The 24,229-nt window shown below is 39.0% G+C and overlaps 1 protein-coding gene and 1 long non-coding RNA gene across 2 annotated transcripts in view; one reads left to right on the top strand and one right to left on the bottom strand.

The window, feature by feature from the left end:
• Positions 1–17,405: 17,405 nt before the first annotated feature.
• LOC309503164 (uncharacterized protein) overlaps positions 17,406–24,229 on the top strand; it is a 111,120-nt gene continuing 104,296 nt past the window's right edge. Inside the window, exon 1 of the mRNA XM_082175888.1 lies at positions 17,406–17,565. Within this exon, the coding sequence (XP_082032014.1) occupies positions 17,496–17,565 (70 nt within the window). The 5' untranslated portion in view covers positions 17,406–17,495. The remainder of the gene's footprint in view (positions 17,566–24,229) is intronic.
• Positions 18,228–19,916, bottom strand: LOC309503178. The gene is made up of 2 exons (XR_014207534.1): positions 19,354–19,916; positions 18,228–19,265 (listed from the first exon to the last, which is right to left on the bottom strand). It is a non-coding gene; the product is annotated as an uncharacterized lncRNA (long non-coding RNA).

The raw sequence follows: 24,229 nt of genomic DNA, 5'->3' as shown, positions 1-24,229 counted from the left end.
AATCGGCAGAGATAGGCAGGCATTTGCTTAGATGAATTTGTGACTTTGATGTGTGTGTGTGTGTGTGTGTGTGTGTGTGTGTGTGTGTGTGTGTGTGTGTGTGTGTGTGTGTTGTTTGATTACAGTATTGTATTTAAGATGGTGTTAGACTAAATAAATGGTCTTTTAAATATCATATGCATATCTCCGTTGTGTTGACTAAACATTAGGCCTAATCCAAGTTTACAATTGTGTATCTTTAATTAGATTTTACGATTTCATCTACACATTAAGTATATTTTCAATTGGTTACATATTTCTCATTCTTTAGACAGTTGTTGGAGGAGAAAGATGGTGTTGGAGGTGTTTGATGTTTTGTAAGATGAACCATCAGTACCAGTCATGTCAGTCCTCAACACAAAAGTTAAGGGAGTCTCAATCCTCTAATAGTGCAGTAACAGCCGTCATGCAATTGCTACACATAGTTGAACTCACCCAGTCTGCATAAACATTTACAGTGAGCTCACAGTCACACACATGACATGGTCTGTCTCTGTATTGTTCTGCCTGTGTAGTTGAAGTAATACCAACTAATATGTATTGAATGTAAACTGCGGCTGAACCCTAGAATGCTGCTATTCTTGAATTCATACAAGTTGCTTAGCTTCAACACTGTTTTTTTCCCCCTCCGGTCTCGACTTGGTCTCGGTCTTGGTCTCGACTTGGTCTTGGTCTTGACTTGGTCTGTCTTGGTCTTGGTCTTGGTCTTGTCTTGGTCTCGATACCCTCTGGTCTTGGTAGTGTCTTGGTCTCGGTTTAGGCGGTCTTGACTACAAGTCTATTGGTTTGTAAAGAAGGGCTTCATGCCTGCGCACATATATATTTGAATGCGCATACCTATGGACTAAAAACATGATGCACATGTGTCTGTGTTTTCACGGGTTTGCGTTTTTGAGGTTTGCGCAGAGATAACCTTTTTTTTTTTTCAAGGCTTGCACCTTGAACCTATTTCAGGGTTTGCGTTCTCAAGCCACCAGCCATTGTGGAGCGGGCCGGATCGCGTTGAGGGTTTTCTGTTAGAACGGTGTCGTGTAAGCGGCCCCTAAGTTAATAACTAATGATCTTTGCAACGGAAGTGAATCAATCAATCAAAACTAACTTTAGTTGGACAATCATTTTATTCTAGAGCTGCTGTAAAGCCAAAACAATCTCTGTTACTGTAATGTCCTATTATCACTGTAAAGCTGTTTTGAAACAATCTATATTGTTACTTGAGTGACTTGACTTGACTATATAAACAAATGTGACTTGACTTATGTAGTGCCGAACTGGTGAAAACATATCCATATCGCTATGAACAGATGCTTTCTAAACAGCAGTACTATTTAATCCTGGTCAACACTCCACCATATAGGTCAGCTTCACTAGAGGGCAAGCTGTCAGGAGACCATATATAGGCCTATTAAATTAAACAAGCTCCACCTGTTTGCAATCTTTCTCTATAAATACAGGTGCAATACCACCGGCACATTCTCATATTTGCTCCTTAGGCTATGTTCAGACTGTCAGTCCAAATCCGATTTTTGTGCATTAGCAAGTGTGTCAGAATTAGCAAGTGTGAACTGCAAAAAAATCACATCAAATGCGATTTTTACAAATCCGTTTTGAGCTACATCCATATGTGGTTTGAAATCCTATTCAAATCGCATTTCTGGAAATCCATTTCAGTCTCTTAGGCCACGTTTCTGTCTTCATGCCACTGGGTTTACTTCACATGTGTCAGAATACATCAGTTGTGTTTGTTAGTTTTGTTTCCATGGACTTTTAGTTCGCTCTGCTCCACCAGAGACCATCGACCTGCGGCTTTCAGCAAGGTTTTTGCGCCGGGTTCCCTCATCCCACCGGCACCAGTCGTCACTCTTCTTCCGCCACGAACCTGCAAGCCGTCCGCTGCGTCCCTCAGATGTCCGCCTCCTAAGTGTAGCAGGGTGGATTAACTCCACCTATTGGGAGATCGTACGCATGCGTTTAGCTTATTAACTGTCTTGCAATTGAGTGTAAAAGAAGTGGGTTTTGGCTACCGTATATGCGTCATGGCATCGTCGTTATGTGACGTAATTTGTTGCCGTCAAAGGTATGTGTAATGGCTGGGATAAATCCGTGCTCTTTGCGATGTGCAGGCATTGTTTAACCTTGTCTTACTTTTTAGATTGTAAGCCTTTGTTTTCCCATCTGCTGTGTGCTGGCTGCCTACTCCTCACAGGTATATCGTTCAGCCATGTCATAAACATGATTGTTGACCGCGTTTAGCTACTATCTGTTCTATTTCCAGTGAAATATTCATAGTATGTCATTTACAGCTGTATGTTTCTGATCGAGCTGCTGTTTTCCCGCATGGTGCGCGACCATGAATGGTTTTGTTTATGTTGACCATCCTGCGGTATGTAGAATTACAGCTTTGTTGATTTAGTAATTTGTTACTTCCTTTTTTAAACATATTTTTGTCATGCTCTGCAGGTACCTGCAGATCTGAGGGTCTCCCTGGCTACTTGCTGGGATTGAGCATCAATATTAAATCGTGACACGTCTAATTATGACTACATTGCTGTTTTGCCTCTACGTCTATTAACTGTACGCACTTAGTTGCGGTGTCGTCTCGCGCCTCGGTCGGGGGTGGTGCGGCTTGCTGGCCGGTCTGTCATCGCTGGCTACCAGTCAGCTAAATCTTACCCCAGATTTCCACCAACTGCGGAACGGCTCCGGAACGGCTCCGCTGCGTGTCGGATCCGTGCTCCGCTGTCCTTCAATACCCACCAGGTCCGGATTTGTTGCGGATTTGTTGCGGATAGGCTGAAGTCACGAGGACCCACGAGATCCCGCGAATTCATGTATGATCACGCGATATAAGTGCTGAATTGCTGCGGAGCTCTCCGGCATCCGGCAAAAATAGAAGCTCTGCGTATCTGCTCCGGAGTGCTGTGGATCGCCGGAGTCGGAACGCAGTCGTTCCACAGTCAGTGAAAATACACACATTGACTTTAATGGAAACCTATTGACTCCGCCGCCGTTCCGGAGCAGATCCGCAGCCGTTCCGCAGTTGGTGGAAATTAGGGAGACATATCCAGCTGCAGACCCGCAGCAGCACCAGTTTCAGAACCGGGGCAGAGTTATTGACAATGAGCCAAGCATGGCGGAGAGCACGGTGAGCTGTCTAATGTTTTGACATCATGTGGTGAAAAATTATCGCATATATTAAAGTCCCTGTAAAGGCAATTCTAAAAAAAAAATCTAAACACATTAGAAATGTTAGAAATGTATTGCTAAAACATATTACAAAGACTGTGAACTGTGAAGTGCTGAATTGTGGAGTTAGACCGTTAAACAGTTTTTCACCATTGCTGTGTTCCGGATTTTTTGGGCGGGGCTAAAACGGGGGCTCGATGACGCACTGGAGCCCCTGAGATCCCGGACACGCCCCTACTTGATGACGCACTGGAGCCCCTGACGCTGGCCCCTCCCCTAAATAGAGCACAATCACATCAGTTTACCGATCGCGAGTTACTGTCAGTACTATTAGTTACTACAGCCTACAGTTTGCTAGCTAGCTATGCATTCGTCACGGAAATGCGTACTACCTGGATGCGATCACGTACAAAACAGATCGGTGTCCTTATTAAAATTTCCAAAAAACGATCATATCAAGAAGAGGTGGATTAATTTAGTGAAGAGTCGCCTTGATGGAGAGCTGAGGATCACCGCCAAAACCTGCCTCTGTAGTGATAATTTTACACGGGATAGTTTTATAAACTTTCGTCTGAGACAACTGGGATTCACTGATAGTCCGCTGTTACTGGTGAATGGGGCCGAGCCGACTATCTCTCGCCTCGGTGTTCATACTCCCGTCGCGCCGACAACTGGTGCTATCGTCGGCAGTGCGTGCCCACCAATGAGTGTAAGTTGCCTTGTGTGCTTATGTTATAATTATAGTAGGTAGTCCAGGCTCGAACATGTATGGCTTTGTAAAAACAATTAAGCTGCTAGGAGCATCCATTCCGGCTGTAGCGGTGACAGACAGTTGATTGTGGCGACGGCAGCTTTCCCGCGAGTGGGCGTGGTTTCAGCGCAGCCAGCGGACACGCCCCCAGCGTTTGAGAGCAGAGACAATCATTTTTTCAAGATTTTGATAGCTTATTTTATGTACTTGCCGGCTTTTTTTATCATTCAAATTTGGCTGGGTGGCTAATAACACATTTTTCTGTGGTGTGACAAACTCAGAACACATACTTAATTTTGACTTTACAGGGACTTTAAGTTTAGCGTTTATCTGCTAAATATTTAATTTGTGCTTGGCTTTATCATCTTATTGAAGCTTGAATATGTTGTCATACTTTATTGTATTAAAAAAAAATTCTACGGATGGTTCGATTAATTTTTGCGTGTTGTAAATGGGCCTTGCGGTGACGTTTTGAAGACGTTAGTGTTTCTTCCACGTTCCTCTGTTATATGCATTGTTTGTGAGTTAATGTTTCCTTATAGTTGAGTTTTTTTTATTTTTTTTATCCCATTTGTAAACGTTGAGATAATTGTGTGGTGCTTTCATCTCTTGTAGAGACATATAACGATTCAGAGAGGTGACTCATTACCTGAGCTGGTGCAGTGCAACAAGTGTTGCAGCTATTACCACTGCCTTTTTTGCTCGCCCAGTGTATTTAAGCCAGCCAAACTAGTCAAATTAAAAAGCCATGTTCAAATCCACTTCAACAAGGCAGTTGTCTATGGAGACAACTAAATATCTTGAGTTATTTGTTTAATATATATACACCCAATATATTATAGCATAATAGTTTACCAGTATACTGATTTATTTTAGGCTTCACTATACACAGATGTGGACTGGGATGTAGAACAGAACTGCATCACCATTGCCCATACTGTGATACGCATGTACAGGTTTGCAAAAAAAAAAAACTGATTCCAACTTCAGCCAAAATTTTATTCCAGCCACTGCAGCGCTGACCACACCTTCTCCAGCCACTGCAGAGCTGACCACACCTTCTCCAACCACTGCAGCGCTGACCACACCTTCTCCAGCCACTGCAGAGCTGACCACACCTTCTCCAACCACTGCAGCGCTGACCACACCTTCTCCAGCCACTGCAGAGCTGACCACACCAACCACTGCATCGCTGACCACACCTTCTCCAGCCACTGCAGCGCTGACCACACCTTCTCCAGCCACTGCAGAGCTGACCACACCTTCTCCAGCCACTGCAGCGCTGACCACACCTTCTCCAGCCACTGCAGAGCTGACCACACCTTCTCCAACCACTGCATCACTGACCACACCTTCTCCAGCCACTGCAGCGCTGACCACACCAACCACTGCATCGCTGACCACACCTTCTCCAGCCACTGCAGCGCTGACCACACCTTCTCCAGCGCTAACCACACCTTCTCCAGCCACTGCAGCGCTGACCACACCTTCTCCAGCCACTGCAGCGCTGACCACACCTTCTCCAGCCACTGCAGCGCTGACCACACCTTCTCCAGCCACTGCATCGCTGACCACACCTTCTCCAGCCACTGCAGCACAGACCACACATTCTCCAGCCACATTTATTAAATACAAATATCTTTATTTATATATATACTGTATATGTTAGTTAGTTAGTTAGTTAGTTAGTTAGTGGAAATGCATAGGCCACCATCCAGTGTGTGTGTTTAAAGGACATATGAGGTTTGGGTCTGGCTCTTGTTGGCTGTTTGTATTGTAATAGAAAATTCTGACATCTCCACTGAGGAGCCAGTCCCCATAGACATTGAGATGGAGGACACAACCCCGACCTCAATGATGGTCCCAACCAGTAGTAAGTGTTAATATATCCTGTATTAAGTCTAAATATATCCTGATGCAAGTTATTGTATGTAATTATCCATTTTTACTATTACAGCAGAAAATGAAATGGTGTGTAACATCAAACACCTGTCTGCCAGTAGAGTGTTTTGGGATTGTCTGCCAAGTCATAGGCAATCAGCAATGGTATGTGAATGACAGTTGTCAGTTTTATTTGATGTTGCAATGGCATTCACAAATCAAAATGTATGAATTTGAAATGCAGAATGCAGATTTTTTTTATGTTTTTTTATATATACTATGTAATTTCTTCTCTCATTTGGCTTTAAGCTTGAATGGGCTGTGGGGACGGACGACCCAGATGAGACAATTGCCAAAGTTGGAAACTTGGTTATGAAAAGGAAAGATTTCTGTACTCTCGGTCTCAATGAGCTGTTGGAGGCAACAGTGAGTTGACACAACAACATACAATAACAATAAGAAATGTTTGTGACCGTTTACAGTTCTCTTTTTAAAAATTGCAAATTGCAAACAGCTGTCTTGAGGTAATCGCATTGGTGGCTAAGGAACAAGTACGTTTTTGTAAAGCTGCAAATTTCAAATAGTCAAAGACATAGTCGTCTAGCTTGTGTACAGTCTTACATTGGTATGTTATGTTGTAGGGAATGGATGTGTGGACAGCCAACGCATATGTTGTGGTGACCTGGTTGCCTCCAAGTAATTTGGAACCATCCTTGTCATTTCCAGTGAGGCCACAAAGTTACATAACATTCACAGCAGTGACTAATTTTATTTTAAACCAACTGAATGGATTTTTTTAAATCACCTGAATGTGACCGGTTGGGAATCTGTAATGTTCGTGTTGGTTCATTGGCAGTAGGTAATGGTTGCGTATATTTCAAATGGCAAGATACGCCCACTGGCGTTGAACCGCAGCTTGATATTGAGTACACCTGTGCGGTGCAATCATGGAGGTGCGTCAGGTTCTAGTGGTGTGATAAAAAGCCTGTTTAAGGGCCTGTCCACACGGAGACGCGTTTCGCTGTATACGTATACATTTTTTATCGTATTGGCGTTTCGTCCACACGGATCCGGCGTTTTCGGAGACTGAAACCGCTATTTTTTGAAACCGGGTCCCAAGGTGGATAAATCTGAAAACGCCGCCCTTGCGTTTTCGTGTGTACGGCCAATCCGTACATTTTGTGAAACGATGATGTCATCACACCAAGTGTCAACTAGTCAGACACTGTCAAGTCACAGCAACTACATTTATGGTTTTTCATATTGTTCAACAAAGTTCTTGTTTAAAAAAGAAAAAAGAAAAGAAAAAAAAAAAAGAATCTACTGTGCCTAATATTATTGTTGTATACAGCGTGCAAGGTTTAGGTTTATGCTCATGCTTTAAGTCTTCTTCTCCGTTTTTAGTGTATGTCTGTGGCAGAATTACAGCGCCACATACTGGTCTGGCATGTATACTACATCGTTTTGAGTCGGTTTCAGTGGTTTCGTGTGTACGCAGATATTTCTTGAGACGACGCCGTGTTTACGGAATTTTTTTTTGGAACGGGGAAAAAAAATATCGGATAGGGAAAGCTCTGGCTTCGTGTGGATGTGGCCTAAGTGGGGCATTGTCATTCTTCTCCCTGCTGTGTGTAGTAACAGGCTACTCATTTCGATTTACGTTGCACTCTCTGGTGAGTTGTTTGCCGTATTGCCCTTTTCTGGGATACATTCCCATCCGTAGCACACACACCGGCTGTGGCTCAAAGCGCAGTGCGCGCACTACCTAGACACTGTTTGGGCGGTCGGACGAAGATAATGAACCACGCGCACAGAGTGCTTCCTTGCCAGGGGTCTCGGTAGGCTTTGAAACGCGACCGCTGTAGTAATGGAGCGGGCGAGTTTAATAACGCAGCGTTTAGATGCTTAACGGTCGTTTCCTATCGCAGAAGAATTTGAATTTACTGCACGATTATAAAATACATCCAGGGCGATTATTTCCTTAGGGGGCATGGTGAAGCGTACATTCAATTTGTATGGTTATTATTTCCTGACAATAACAATGAATATCTGTGTGGTCATGTTAGGCCTATTTTATAAGATGTTTTATTACTCTTTATTGTATTTACAAATTGTTCTGGAATACTTACTTCTGATTGGTCAATAGCATAATTTTGTAATAAGTGTATATTGTGCAATTAATTAATGTATGCTGCATTGCATATTTAATTGTTTGTCCAAAGGACTCAACATCCTTTTTTCACATAGTAAAATAATCTCATTAGGCCTGTCATGTTCATGTGGCGTATTTGGTCAGTAGTCATGCTTACAGGTTTACCCAAATTTTTTAATTCTGTCATCATTTTGTCACCCTCATGTCAGGTTTTTCCTATTTGAGTCATTGGTCATCAAAACTGGTTTCCAAAGTTGTTTGGATTATCAACATTCTTCAAAATATCATCTTTTATGTTCAAGCAGAAGAAAGAAAGTCATACAGATTTGGAATGACATGAGGGCGAGTAAATTATGACAGAATTTTCATTTTTGGGTGAACACATACTCCGAGTCCCAATATTCAGATTTGTGGGTTATCTTTTTTTTGTGTGGCTGTTATGATTTTCAATTCTTACTCTCCAAGGTTACATCCTTAGTTATAATAAGAAGTCATTGGTAAGGGTGCTTCAGTGGTAACCCTTCAGTGGTAACCCACTTAAATGCACTATCAGGAATGTGTGTGCATGAAGTGGCGAGCGCAGGTAGCATCAAGTTCACTATAGCTTAAGACTTTCCTACGTGTCCTACGAGGTAAGAAACGTTATGGTGGGTTTCCTCTTTTGGGAGGGGTGAAATTACAATTAATGTACAATTCGTGTTTTTATTGCAGGTGCGGCCCAAGAGCGCTAGCTGCTGTTCTGTTCTGTTTTTTATATTTATTTGTGTCACTGTTTCATTGTGCTGTTTGCACGACTGACTGCAGCGGACGTTGCGGTTTCGAACCGCTGTATCCACCAAGCTCTTTAACGAGCCCTGCTCGGTCTGAAAAGTGTTGAAGTATCGGACATGCGTGTTCTATGGGCTATTATATCAAATTAACACGCTGGTAGCTGGGTCCATTTAAAATAGTTTGAACGATCTTAAAGAGCAGTATTAGTTGTGATGTTAAATATGTCATTTTGACTGTCTGTGTAATCTTTTGCCCTTTTGTTTTCCTGTCTTTTTTTGTTTTCCTTTCTTTGTAATTACAAATTAATTTGCCAGTGTATATCCACATTTGATTATTTGAACTGTGATATTGAAGCTTAACAGAAGGGGGGAGTGTATTTTGTTTCCTTTTGGTATTGTTTTTTTATTTTGTTTATCACAAGAAACTTTTGTTCACTGATTTGCTGTGTGGTTTGTCCCTTTCTGTTAAAGTGGGTTTATTATGGTCTCTTATTAACTGTGGGTATTTAAATGGTAATTTGTGTACGAGATCTACTTTTAGGATGTTTTAAATGAATGATTCTCCCTGTGCGAAATAAACTTTGTATACTTTTGGAAAGTCACGTCTCTGTCTTTGATGCAATTCGAACCAGCAGTTTTGTAATTCTTTTTGCTTAAACTTTCTCTTTGGGGTATTTTTTATTATTTTTACTTTCCTAGGTGGAGGAGTAACCTAGGTGGCGTAGTTTTTTTTTTTTTATATTTAGCCAAAGTTTACATATAGGATTGCATTGCACTGAAAGATTGCATTGTAATACCGGCTTGGAAGCCAGCACACTGGATGTTGTTTGTAAGTTATTTGTAATCTGGCTATTTAATGTAACTTTGCAGTGTTGTCTGAAAATTGCCTGCTTTTGTCTTATCACAATTCAGAAATACCATTTCATGATTCAGAAGTACTAACACTATTTTTTGCAGGTCATGAAGCCAAAAGGCACATGTTCTTCCTAGATTTAACCAATCCATATGGGTTGGGTGATGAGAGATATGTGAAAGTTTTCCGGTTGCAAAAATAAATATAGAAGTGAAAATGTTCAAGGTTCTCAGTTCAGGTTTGCTGTTCAAGTTTCGCTGTTCAATGTGTGTGTTACATTTTTGCCATTCAGAGTGTCCCATTCAAGAGTTTAATAAACTTGCTTAATGGTAGACTTGTAGTCAAGACCGCCTAAACCGAGACCAAGACACTACCAAGACCAGAGGGTATCGAGACCAAGACAAGACCAAGACCAAGACAGACCAAGTCAAGACCAAGACCAAGTCGAGACCAAGACCGAGACCAAGTCGAGACCGGAGGGGGAAAAAAACAGTGTTGAAGCTAAGCAACTTGTATGAATTCAAGAATAGCAGCATTCTAGGGTTCAGCCGCAGTTTACATTCAATACATATTAGTTGGTATTACTTCAACTACACAGGCAGAACAATACAGAGACAGACCATGTCATGTGTGTGACTGTGAGCTCACTGTAAATGTTTATGCAGACTGGGTGAGTTCAACTATGTGTAGCAATTGCATGACGGCTGTTACTGCACTATTAGAGGATTGAGACTCCCTTAACTTTTGTGTTGAGGACTGACATGACTGGTACTGATGGTTCATCTTACAAAACATCAAACACCTCCAACACCATCTTTCTCCTCCAACAACTGTCTAAAGAATGAGAAATATGTAACCAATTGAAAATATACTTAATGTGTAGATGAAATCGTAAAATCTAATTAAAGATACACAATTGTAAACTTGGATTAGGCCTAATGTTTAGTCAACACAACGGAGATATGCATATGATATTTAAAAGACCATTTATTTAGTCTAACACCATCTTAAATACAATACTGTAATCAAACAACACACACACACACACACACACACACACACACACACACACACACACATCAAAGTCACAAATTCATCTAAGCAAATGCCTGCCTATCTCTGCCGATTTCGGAGTCTCCAAATTAATCCATTCTGCAACTTTTAAATACATAATTCAATTTTTAAAAACGAAATTATAGGCTTAAGTGCAGGATCCGAAAGTTGGTCGTTTTGTCGCTATGGTTACACACACACACACACACACACACACAAACACACACCGTTGGCGGTGCGCTCAAGGTCATCTGTCAGTTGTGCAGTTACCCAAAATCTCCTGAATGAAGTTAAAACCCATCATGTCACTGATATGTGTTTTTTAAATCAAGTGATCAAAGTGCTCGTTGCCGCTGCGATCAGTGGCGCGGATAAAGTGTTTTCTGGTGTGGCTCACGCACACGCCGCACTTTCACTCGGACGCGCGCTTCAATCCGTTCCGTTGCGGATAATAATGTTGCATTATCGAACGTTGTGTCATCGTGGATATTGTAGTATTGTATTGCTAAATCCCCCGACCACTATGTCGGTCTGAGACAGCGAGACCTAGACAAGACCGAGAGGTCCGAGACCAAGACAAGACCAAGACCAAAGACCGTCAAGACCGTGACAAGACCGAGACCACGTAAAAGTGGTCTCGAGACCGGTCTCGAGACCAAGACCGGTCTCGAGACATACATCACTACAAACCAACCCTCAGCAAACTACTTGTCTGGCCTTAAAAATGTATAATACATAATTATTTATCGTTTCCGCGTGAACCGGAATTATCCCGACAACGTTTAATCTATACAGAGGTAAAGGGAAGGGAAGGAGGCCTTCACAGGGGAGAGACTAGTTGACACTTTAGGACTGCGCCGTCGTCGCGTCCAGGCGCAGGTCCTTCATCAGATCTGGATACGGTGGACTGCGGTAAACCTCGGGATAAACAGAGAGACTAATTTGTTGTATTATTATCATGTTATCAATGTGAAGCTGCTTTGATACAATCTGTATTGTAAAAAGCGCTATATAAATAAAGGTGACTTAACCTGACTTGACTAATAGTAGCATAGACGCCATCCTTCTTATGATGTAACAAGTACAGTACATCAGGATTTATGGGAAGTGTTCCTGGTTCTGGCTGACCTAATCTATGCAGCCTAACATCGAATTATAGAAGTCTATAATGTGTTATGTGTATGCTAGGTCAAAGAGATGTGTTTTTAGTCTAGATTTGAACTGACAGAGTGTGTCTGCTTCCCGGACAATGTTAGGAAGACTGTTCCAAAGTTTTGGTGCTAAATAGGAAAAGGATCTACCGCCAGCAGTCGATTTTGATATTCTAATCTAGGTATTATCAACTGGCCGGAATTTTGAGATTGCAATAGACGTGAAGGACTATAATGCTTTAAGAGCTCGCTTAAGTACTGCGGAGCTAAACCATTTAGTGCTTAATCAGCAATATTTAAAAATGTATACGATGTTTAATAGGGAGCCAATGCAGTGTTGACAGAACGGGACTAATATGGTCATACTTCCTGGTAAGAACTCGAGCTGCTGCGTTTTGGACCAGCTGTAGTTTGTTTATTATGCGTGCAGGGCAACCAGCCACAATAGCATTACAATAATCTAGCCTTTATGTCATGAACATTAACTAATTGTTCTGCATTTGTCATTGAGAGCATATGACGTAATTTAGATATATTTTTAAGATGGAAAAATTTGGTTTTACAGATACTAGACACGTGACTTTCAAATGAAAGACTGGTATCAAAGAGCACACCCAGGTTCCTAACCGACGAGCAATACCTATTAAGCATATGCATAGGACACCGCTTAAAATATTGTGTCCTGAATATTTGTAATATGCAGATAGCACTTGACAATATTCACAAAATATGTTATTTCTCGTGTTTGGTGTAAATCTAGATGACACATTCTAGATGTACATTCTCAGGATGTATGTGGGAACTGTCATCAACACCCCACTCTGGGCAGTTTCTGCAAGGGTTTCTTATTACAGCATACTTAAACCCACATCTTCTGCAGATACTGATGACAATTAGGCCTGTCGCGATAATTAAATAACCGTCTGATCGCGATTATTTGATCTAACCGCGATTGTTTCAGACAACCGCGATTATTGCGCTCTTTTATAGACCTACGGCACAAGGGGGAGTCATGAACCAAAATAAATAGACAAGCAGTCAAGCACTAATTACGTTTTCTAGCAATATATTCAAAGTCATCTGAAGCCATTCCATAGCTTAATGTGAGGGACAGTAGTATATTTACATTGTTAAATTAAAGTTCACAAACTCGTCTGCAGCTGTCAATCATTCCGTTCAGCATTCAAACTCTGCAGCTGTCAATCATTCCGTTCAGCATTCAAACAGCGCGCGTCGTCCGGTTACGACAGGATACACGGTAAAACTTTCTCCAATGTGACATTGACGTTATAATGCTTGATCTGTAGATAAAGGGCTGTGGATTTGCATAAAATGACTTTATTTTGCTGGAGTTTTTTGCTGTTTCTAAATGACTCGCTCGCTACCGTGTGCCTACACAGCACAAGGACTATGAATTGGCATCAGACGCACAATAACTGGAGTTTAAAACTGTGAAGAAACAAATGATCAATAAACTGTTGGACTGATATACACTAGGATTTGTGCCCTCGACATTTCTTCGCTTTGTGCCGTGAACTTTTAAATGCGCACTTGTGCATCGCTGCGACTCCATGTTGCATTAAGCACATCATTCTGCACCCGCGATGCGCATACTGTACGCGCTTTGTTCCGCTCTGTTTTGAAGCGTATCATATTATCATGGTTTGTGCACATTTGTTTTTATTAACATGTTTAGATTTTATTAAATTACTGTGCAGATGTTTTCAAAAATTACTTTTTGCTGCTGATTTATACACTCACTAAGTTTAATAAACAAATTGTCATAGCTATTGAATATAGCCTATTTATTTAATATTTAAAGGTGTTAACTGTAAACTTACACTGCAAAATGATAACTTACAAAGGATTAAATTCATCACAATTATTTAATGAATGAAGCACAAAGCCCTAAAACAGACAATTAATCAGCATAATTGCCAAAGCCCTAACACAGACAATTAATCGTCAAAGCCCTAAAACTGACAATTAATCGGCATAACCGCAATTATTTTTTAGACAATTAATCGTCAGCCAAATTTCATAATCGTGACAGGCCTAATGACAATACAGATAGCATTATTCAGATGTACAGAACTAGTGTGTATTAATGTATAATAGTTAAATGCTATTTAATTTGCAGATAAAACTTCCGCTAACCAGAGAATATAAAGTTTATAGTTACATTTATAGTACACGAGTACTAGTACTTCTACATAGTGCGCTTTTTTTAGTGAGTGCAACCCTCCTTGACACTTTATTTCTGAATTCTGAAAGATATTGTTGCAACAGTGTAATTGTTTTTTTTTTTTTTGTTTTTTTTTTTTCAAAATACTTTAATATTATAAACTTTTATATTATTAAATGCATATACTATTATATTATTTAACCTGTTATGATGTTCTGTTTGCAAATCTTTTTACCTGAAAGGGCACAAGGATGCAAAGGCACATGACACTTCTGCCTTGCGGTTGAGGTGTAAAATAGTTTCCAGTTAACGTCTTAGACTAGTATAACAAAGTAGAACAAATATGACTGACACATAAGACAATCAAACACTGTTCACTCTATACTGCGTCTAGTAAAAATACAATCCATTGTCAAAAAGCCTTTTACGAATAAGATCAGATGTGCAGTTACAGTCAATCAGAATAATTTAGATTGAGAAATTGTGTGCAACATGCATCAGATCAGTAAAAGATCTGTGGGTGCTTTTGGTGTGCGGATACTCGTGCCTCTAGTGTTTATGTTAAAAGATCATCTTTGTCTATTTGCACTTTCCACTTTTGCTATATCTTACTGGCTGTCACATGACAGAAGTTTATACTATTATAAGTTGAGTACCAACAAAGCTGCGTCAGTGGAATATTTTTGATCTTGTGAAACAGTAATCATTTCATCAGTATATAAATAATCTCTCAGTGCTATTTAGGCCTAATGAAGACACCTCCTGTTTCTCTCTGTGGTTTTAGGTCACAAGGTTGATAATGGCTGATAACTGACACGACTTTTTCCAAATAGCAAATGCCTACTTTTTTTTTCTTTTCTTTTTTAACAGCCCTCCTACTCTTTGAGATAGTATTTGTTTCAGTCTCAGACGACATGCCCACAGACCACCCACAAGTCTGTTTACTGACTGCCCCAAAAATGCCAAATACTGTCTGAAAGTTTCAAGTTCCAGCCTGTTTGTCTGGCTTCTCTGCGATTTCCAGCTGTTTGGGTGCACATGGAAACAAAGTTGTTATCCAATAGCATCATAGTCATCAAATCTTTGAAAGACATTCATAGTTTTGTTAGAGGCACTTATCAACTAATTCATGACAATCTGTGTATTCTGCTTTACTTCTGTTTGTGAAATATTCCTTATTACTTTTGAAGGAAGAGAATATCACAAAGTGTCTGTTAAGTTCCTTGTTTTCTTTGCAACTGATTGTGAAACGACAGTGCTTGTTGCTCCACGTCATTCTAATAATGTGATATGATAAATCCACCCGTAAATGGTACATAAAAACAAAACATTGGTTTGCAAAACACTGCAAAACAGTGATTGGTCGCTTTATATATCAGTCAGACGGACTCTTCCTGTGTAAGTGGGTGGTTCTTCACTACAATAAGCTACAATGTGGAGCACAATGTGGGCTACTTCACTCAGTTGTATTATTGAAAAAAGAGTTATACAGAACTTTTATTATAAAATGTCATATTGTACAACATAAATTACTAAACCATTTTAACTGTAATATCCAAAATTGATTGAATGTATGTACTTCAGTTAAAAAAACATAAAATAACATGTTGTGTTGACTTGAAAATGTAACTGTCCAGAAAATGGTATCCATATCCATATCACCATCAAAAAAAGTTACACTTTATCTTCCCTCATAAAGTGTTTAAGCAGGTCATTGATAAAACAAATGTGCAGAATCCTAAAAGTTGAAATGACACTGTTTGATCAGGCCAGCAAGTTCATTGGAACATATAAAGTGATTCATCACTCAAAGTTCTACTGAATCATCTTTTACTGCACTGATGATGTGATGATGATGAGGATGATGATGACACATTGTGCTGTTTTAAAATAGGCATGGACCAAAACCAGTCAAAAAAAGACAGGAGACTAAATAAAACAAGACTATTCCTTTTAGGAGCTTATGAATTGAACCAACCAACAACCTTTCCATTACAAGCCCAGATCTACACTTCATGTTGTAGTGGTTTTTGGTCTATTTGCTTCATATCTACTGCTATGACGCTAACCGAGGCGGAAAAATGATACACCGATCTGTGCACGTGTTCTTTCAACTGCTTTGACCAGTGGAATGTATTCACCACATGCATCATTTACATACAAACCTGATCGTACAGATCTTTCCATTCTCACACAAAAGATTATATAATAAAATATCACAGGTCATGCTATACTGTCAGGACATAAAAAGGTGTTGCTAAGCACAAGTGCTTTATTGCTTTTTTCACATTTATTCATTTTCATTGCAATGTTATTTTGCTGAGCATATTCATCAAGTGACATATTTCCAAAGGACAATATAGCCTATATGATACAATGTTGCTATGCAGAAAACATTACTATATGCGAGCCGCACAGTGATATGGCTGAAGAGGTGTTTTACATCAACTTCCCGAACTTGAACCATCCATTTGATAATTAGTTTTAAACTGTAGTGAACTCTGTATTCTTATATCCCTTTTTCATTTTCACCCTCATTGAAGAAGTCCATTCAAAATTGTGAGCAAAGGTCATCATTATACGTTTCTCAAATGTGCTTAAAGCTTTTAAAACTAGAGTCAAGTGCTTTTGTGAAAGAAGCTTAAAAATAGACAGCTGCACATGTTTTCGCTTTGGTTCACAAATGTTTTCCAGGGTACAGAGGGTCCTAGAATACAGGAAGTGTGTGGGTTATGAGGCTTCTCTCTCAACTCATCAAAGAGGCTGTTGTAGTGCACACTACTGACTTTAGTGTCTGAATTTAAAGAAAATATTAGTCCTGCCTCTACATTAATTAATTAATTCAAAAGAATTGTGCATATGAATTTGGGGTGCATTTACACCATACAGGCCTGGCGTAAATGAATGCTAATTTGTGCCTTTATCAAAAATATAGCAATAAATAATTATAATAAGAATAGTTTTAGAAACATGACATTACCTGCTAAACACACCTGGCGTGACGTGTTAAACTCCATCCTAAACATTTTAAACAGCATTTAAAAAAAATGTTGTTTTCATGATCTCATATTTGAGAAACATGGAATATGTGTAATTTAAAAAATGAATTAATGAAACAAATTTTATTTAAATTTTTATACATTTTAAAATAATTTCTTGATGTTGGTAAAAAAAACAAAAAAAAACAAAAAAAAAACATCGTAAGTCAACTACCCATACAGTACTTTTCAAATATAATGTAAGAAATACACAATTCATAATCCTTATGTTGTCTCAAGAGTAGCTGTAATAATCAGTATCTTGAGCTGTTTCACACTCTGATCATCACGTTGCTCACTTGAGCTCAGTGGTTCTCGGCGGTGTCCCACTCTCATGTAACCACTTCCCCTCGTTCCTGTCTGCAGACTCGCTCAGTTGATCAGAAGTGCTTGAAATGTTGAAGGGAGAGTGAGAGCTTCATTTCTACCTTCTGCGATCATGGAGGTCTTTCAAACCAGAATCCTGCATCTAAATATATGGGTCATCATTAATTTACTGACTTATGCAGGTATGTCGTAACATTGTTGTTGTGATTGATTGTTTGGTTTTGGTGTTGTGTGATGTTCTTGTGTGTGTTCGCGGTTGTAACGGTCACCAGCTGGAGTGCCCTTGAGAGCCACCAGAGGGCACTCCACATAAGACTATTATCACTCACAAACTACATTTCCCATAACTCACTGCCCGGACTCATCATCACTGATCACATTCACCTGTACCTCATTCACTGATTGCATTCACCTGTATCTCATCCTGTTAGTCTCAGTCTATTTATACCATGTTCATTCATTCACTCACCGTGAAGTCTTGTTTGTGTCACACTGCATTTCTGAGCGTTTGATTTTAGATTTCATGTACATGTATGATGAAGTGACAGTGACCTTTTCATAAATATTAGTAAATATTTGACACATCAGAATGCATATATTTATTTCACTTGCTTTAATGCATTATCTCTGCTAATTTTAGAGATAGAAAAGATGATGAGTAAAGACATGAAATGAAATGTAAATATGTAAAAGAGAACAACACATGTGATACTGTAAGTTATGTTTACAGGAGATGGAAAAACAGCAAAGATTTAAGTCACAGAGAAACAGGACTGTGAGTTTTTTCCCCCCATCACTTAAATAGTGAATAAGTTGTAAATGGTCCTTTTATTAAAAAGAAGAATTTTCTTATCTATTATTAATTATTTATTTTCTCATTTCAATTTAGTCACAGGCACCAGCCAGAGGAAGGATACAGACTCAAACCAGTCAGTACTTTGAGAGATACAACTCGGTGTATGGACAAGTATGATGTCATTTTTTTCAGAAAAGTTTAACTTTTCAGAAAAGTTAAACATTTTACATCAGAACTTTTTGATATTTAAGTCAGTACAAGGCAGGGCTGGAGTTTATGCACGCACTGGTGCTACAGAGGTTGAAAGTTATATAGCACAGGCCACACAGTGTAGCACAAGTATGAAACGCGTGTTACCATCTCTGAAAACAGACACAAGTAATGCAGTTCATCACCTAAACAGACATGTGACTAACAAAGGACATTAATGTTCCGTACAGGACGCACAAAATACAAACCTTAACCAGAAATGTTTTCAGACACACATTTTCTTTATTTGCCAAAAATGGCAGACTGCAGGAAAATGGCAGACGTGCTCTTGCTTAACATTAGGTCATTTTTGTTTATATAGCCCAATATCACTAATCACAATCCAAACAACATCCATTGTTTTGGCTGAGCACTTGAAAATACAGCTTCATTTTCCTATGAATCATTAAAAAGTTCTAAAGTTTTATAAAATATTACATTATTATGATAAAAATCTGTGACGGTAGTTTCTGAATTTTTTTCAGGAAATCTGATGCATCCACTGAGAGAAAAAAAAACTCCTCCACAGTGGAGAAAAATTTATAGATTTGCATTTGTTTATTTCAAATATCTCTTGAGAGTATTATTATTTTTTTTATCTAAAATAGGGTGTTGTGAGCATTTTTGATTACACACATGCAATGTAATGAATGTTTCATTCATACTCGCAGCCAGAGAGCACTCTCGTGCTGAAAGACAAGTGAGACTCATAAAGTCATAAAACTTATGATAAAAAGGCATTCAGATATCGCTGTAGCAGAATACAACACAGATAGACATGTTCTGACTGATGAAACAGGAAGACAATAAATGGTTTATCTGTGTTCTTCTTGACATCTCAGGTATTTTCATAAAATTTCTCTCCCTCATTCTATCTTATGAAGCCACTTCAGATAAGATCACAAAAGGAAGTTATATCAAACACTCAGTGCTGACGATATGAAATGAGTTTGAAATAAAAGCATGTAATCAAATGTTCACTTTTGTTGGATATGGCACACTGTACAGCCCTACACAAATGCCAATGTATGTCACATTTATAACACCCTTGCTGTGTAATTGGAACATTGGGGGTCAAACCATTTCAAGAGATCCAATGGAGGTCGCTTGACCAATTTTTTTTTTTTTTTTTTAATTGGTTTACCCACAACAGCCATAGTGTCATGGCACACAATTAATTATGATTTACGGAAACCTCAATAACTTGGCTCAAGGTGGTCCTTACCTCCATGAACATAAACTGATCTTTAGAGTACATTACAAGCCTGCATATAAAGGTTGCTCGTTTTTGTTTCTTAGACTTAAAACTTTAAAACCTAAAACTCCAAGTCATCGCATCTCTCTCTTTGTTCGAGACAATATGCAAAAGCCTAGGCTGATACATACTTCTACAGTTCTGTAGTAATAAAAATAAGTAAAACATGATGTCAGTTTAATGTTACAGTATATATTGAAAAAAGTATATATTGAGGTTTCCATAAATATCTGACCATGCAGCCCGATCTCACGGGAAAACGTACAAATTCTACAAAGTGGCTTATTCGTACGAATTAGTACGATTTTTGCAAAATCGTACATATTTGACGAATTGGCCAATTCGTATGAATTCATACGAATGACCTACCCCTGACCCCGCCCCTAAACCTACCCATCACGTGGGTTTAGACAAATCGTACAAATTCGTACGAGTGAGGTCGTACGAATTAGTACGAATTAGCCAACTTTTTATCATTCGTACGAATTCGTACGAATTGGTCGTGAGATAGCGTTGGACCATGAAACAAAGACAGCTACTGTGGTCAAACCAAGTAAAGTCATATTAATTGCAATGTCCCAAATACATTTTAGACCACTTGAGATGGACTGATCCAGTGGTAGAATGCTATGGGTAGCATATGTGATAAATGTACAGTAGGCTAAATGGTGAAAAAAAATTCATGTAAATAATTGTATTTAGTGTACATTGAACTTATTTCTAAATGTGAATTATTTTAATGTAAAGCATATTTTGGATGATTGTACATAATGTAAAACCATGATTAAAAATAAATGAATAAAATAAGTCTTTCTTTCAGACAATGCATTGGTGAAATAAATCCAGTCTAGGAGAAAGCATTACAACCAGAAAGTCAAAAAAATCATATGAAAAAGAACAAACTATGATTTAGACATAATTTGTTAAGAAGCACAATAATATACCCCTTCACAGGGTCGAATTTATGCATAGGCATCCACACATGGTTTGTATGTCCAGAGAGGGCCCAAAAATGCTGGGGTAAACAATAAGTGATAATAATATAATATAATAATATAATACAATAATACCTTTGTTCAGAGCATTAGACAGTCACTGGATTAGAGAAATGTAAATCTGAAAACCATAAGTGCAATAATTAATTAATTAATTCATTAGATTTAAACTGAGGCAGTTATGATCTGAGAACAAAAGAGCTGTAATAAAAACAGCTGTCAACAAAGAGTGATCAATGTTACAAAATTAGTCAAATATTTGACCAGTTGCCGAGCTTTGATCAAGCTTTGAGTAAAATGTAACCGGGAATAAATGTAGTTGCAGTTCTGAACACTGTGGTTTGTAATGTATTACAGAAAAACCACATGAATTTACCATGTTTTCCCTCATATGATCACATGGATTTCACATGGGAACATTTCCGAAACCACAAGTTTCCCATGTGCATAGTAGCCTGTGTGTTTCACATGTGTTTTTCCTGTACAGAGCCCACTTGACTATGATGACAGCCACAGCAATAAGATGTAAATTTGTAAATGTATTGCAAGGGAGCCTATCTATAGCCTGATCAGTCTCATTAATAATTCACGATGCATTACATGCATAGCCTATTTCACATGGACGAATGTATGGGCTATATTTTTTCTTTTTAATTTTGTATTTTGAGAGAATTTGATGTTACTTATTAATATATTAATATTTATGCAATATTTATGGTCCATTTTTGCCATTGAAATTTATTATTTTTTTAATCTAATTTTTACAAATATTTCTTCAATTATTGCAGTATTTCTGATTAATATAGAGACTAGGCCTTTTAAATCCATTTTTTTAAGTCAGATTAGCGCCATCTGTTGAAAAAAAAGTAAACATTACATGTTACTGCATGGGTTTACCACTAGATGCCTGTATAGCTCTCTATGGAGAGGCTTGTGAATTCTCTAGTTGTTTTTGGACCAAATTACTTACTTTTAAGATGTGGATTTGAATGTATTTTTTAGAAATTCTCAAATAAAACGTTTTGCCAAGGTTTATAATTCATTTAAAAAATTAATTCGATGTGAAGTATACACGTTTTTGCATTATTACTACAGTCAAACCTGAATACAGAGAAAGCATTTTGTTACAGGTAACATTACAATTCAATAAAAAAAAAATACAAAAATAAACAGTAATGCTATCACAGCTTATTGTTATTATTATTATTATTAAACATTATATTAATCATTTTAATAATAATTATATTAATTACATATTTATTTATTATAATTATTAAAGGAGCCATATGTAAGATTGTGGCCAAAACTGGTACTGCAATCACTTTCAAATTACTGTAGAGCGGTGTATCCCCTCCCCCTCCCCCCTGACTCGAGGTTGCCAGATAGGCTGCAGGATCCAGCAGAAACGTAGGCTGCTACGTAGCTGTAGTAACTAGAGCAGAGCTGGCAACCCCGATGCCGAAACACTACTGACTTCGTGATTGGTAGATAGGTGGAGGGTGGCGCTTCAGGCCAAAACACAAGATGACAACATCAACATCAGTTGAGGGCTGCAACTTCACTTTTTAAATGACAATATCCTGGCCGTACTACTGTTGTCAGCGTCAGCGATATAAGTATTTGAAATGAACATGATTTCTTAATGTCTAGTGACATATCAGGGCCATTTTATGATTAATTGAAATACATTTATTACATACAGCTCCTTTAACTATGTTATGTTTTTCACTATTAATGTTTTAGAGTTTCACCCCTTCATTGCTGAGCACTTTTTTTTTTCTGCATCGTGACCGATTTGTAGAGAATTTTTGTGTTTTTGTCAATTTCCCATTCATTTCCTATGGTCGGTCATTTTTGACCGAAGAGCAAAAGTGTGACTAATTTTTTTACAACAACTTAACCTGCTGGAATCATTCGCTCAATTTTTGTGTGTTCATTGTTGAGCACTTCTTTTCTGCATCGTGACCGATTTGTAGATTGTACACACACAAATTCTCAGAATTTCCCATTAATTTCCTATTGTCGGTCATTTTTGACCGAAGAGCACAAGTGTGACTATTTTTTACGACCACTTAGCATGCTCAGATCATGACCTCAACTGTCATTTGACCTTTTTTGTATGTTCACATACCTAATGCCATAAAAGTCACCAAGTTTCGTAACATTCTGATGAAGCTGTGATTTTTTTAAATTCAAAACAGAAAATTCTTCGGTCATTTCTGACCGAAGAGCACCTGAGGGTTAAACTTTCCGCGACTGCGCAACTGGGTTATAGGTTGCCAGGTTGAGGTGACAAACGGGTTGAAATTGTATATGGTGTGTGGATTGTGTGAATATAATGCATTTAATACAAGATCTGGCAACTGGTCAACATTACACAAACATATTGGTCCGATTACTCATAAAGGAGTTTGGGCCATGCAAATTACGGGAGTATACCCGTATAAATAACAAACCGGGACGGGTCCGGGAGATAGGGCTAAAAAATGGGAGAAACCCGGGAAAAACGGGAGTGCTGACCGGTATGCTATAGGGTAGGCTACCTTTAAATAGGGCACTATTTGAGGGGACAGTCATTTGTAGTGGTGTCCACTCCGAACCCACAGTGGACGTTATTGAGGGTACTCATTCAATCCCACAGTGACGAGTGTACAACTGAACTCAATAGCTAGATAATACCCATAATGCACTGTGAGAGTCGAGCGCTGAATAAGGTCCCGCGTCTCGCCAGAAGATGGCGCCGCAGCAGAATCAAATCATCCATCCATTTTCCAAACCGCACTGGTCCAGCGTATATCATACAGGTACAAATTCCTTTTTAATTGAATATTAAATTGTTTAATTACGGTTTATACATGCTAGTTTCCATAGCAGCGTTCAGGATAAATATTTTAATTAGGCCTAGGCTACTACTGGAACTGCCAGTTTGCTACATTTCAATGAGTTATTAAACAACATGCACAAACTATGCAAGTGGCAGCTCACTCAGTCGGTTTTTTTCAACTGCTTCAAATGGACTACATTAGTGGAGTGAATATAGTGAATGAGAATGCGATTTCGAACACATACATGTCCTCCATTGCAGGCCCATTTTTTCTTCCTTTTCTTGGAGAAAACCGTTCAGTCCTCGCTAGGGCTGGGACAACGCGTCGAAGTCATCGATGACGTCGACGCAAAAAATACGTCGACGCAAAATATGCGCGTTGATTCGTCGACCTGTTTTCATTTCTCTAAAAAACGTGTGCAAATTACTTCACAGTGTGTACCTTATGTGCGCTGATACGCGATGGCCATCATTCTATCCAACGGTATAACCAATCCAGGGGTTTTCCTGCATTGAATTTTTTTTGGCGGCCGCCAAAGCCTTATTTGGTCGATGAGTGATGTAGAATAGAATGACTGACTGCGCTTGACAGGGCGCATATAAGTACGAGAGAGAGCCCCGGCCGCGCGCACGCACTCACCGTCTTCAAACAACACGAGCGCTGTCTTGCTCTCTCTCTCTCCCTCGTGCATATTAACATTAGACACGATAGAAAAAGGGCGGAAGA

Source organism: Leuciscus leuciscus (assembly GCF_965113295.1).
Source record: "Leuciscus leuciscus genome assembly, chromosome: 7".
Taxonomy (NCBI): domain Eukaryota; kingdom Metazoa; phylum Chordata; class Actinopteri; order Cypriniformes; family Leuciscidae; genus Leuciscus; species Leuciscus leuciscus.
This window is presented reverse-complemented; position numbering and strand designations above follow the sequence as displayed.